The sequence below is a fragment of the Tupaia chinensis genome, unplaced genomic scaffold (genome assembly GCF_000334495.1).
Source record: "Tupaia chinensis unplaced genomic scaffold, TupChi_1.0 Scaffold000429_1, whole genome shotgun sequence".
NCBI classification, from domain to species: Eukaryota; Metazoa; Chordata; class Mammalia; order Scandentia; family Tupaiidae; genus Tupaia; species Tupaia belangeri.
Genome location: NW_006159934.1, coordinates 513,117 through 513,691, shown reverse-complemented (window position 1 = coordinate 513,691; position 575 = coordinate 513,117). Strand labels below are relative to the sequence as shown.

Below are 575 nucleotides of genomic sequence, written 5' to 3'. Positions count from 1 at the left end.
CTCCTACTGTCTGCCAGCCAGCAGCCTGCACCCTAACTGCTGCTGCCCTGTGTCTGAATTACAGATTTCTTCACCAGCTACCGCCCCCCACAGACACCCACTCCATCAAACTTTCCGGAGCCCCCCAGCATCAGCCCCATGGCCGACCCCCTCTTCAACAGTGGCATCGTGGGCTCGGAGGTGCCCCCAGCCTCCTCAGGCATGACCCACCTCTCAGGACACAACCGTCTGCAGGTGAGTACACCTTACCCCATCCAGCTCTTCCCAGCCCTCCTAGCCCACCTGAGAGCGGGTGTGGCTCTGCCACATTCAGGAGGTATTCCGGCACCTCCTGAGTACCCAGGCTTGTGCTGGAGAGACTGGACAGGAAGAAAAACTCCACCAGTCCAGCTGGGGAGGAAAGACCCTGCAGAACTGAACAGAAAGGTTGTGGGAGACAGAGCTGAGGGCACAAGGACCCTGGAGCAGGACACCACCAAGGGCTGGTTGTTTATGGAGGGTTGTTCCTGGAGGAGAGGAATTCTTGGCCCTAGGAAATAGGTTAAGTTTAGACCAAAGAGACCGTAGGGGTCAGA

General features: G+C 57.9%; 1 protein-coding gene across 1 annotated transcript in view; it reads left to right on the top strand.

Moving 5' to 3' along the window:
- The window catches only part of MLXIPL (MLX interacting protein like), a 22,176-nt gene that overhangs the window by 14,532 nt on the left and 7,069 nt on the right, over positions 1–575 (top strand). The window contains exon 8 of the mRNA XM_027774388.1: positions 65–234. Within this exon, the coding sequence (XP_027630189.1) occupies positions 65–234 (170 nt within the window). The remainder of the gene's footprint in view (positions 1–64; positions 235–575) is intronic.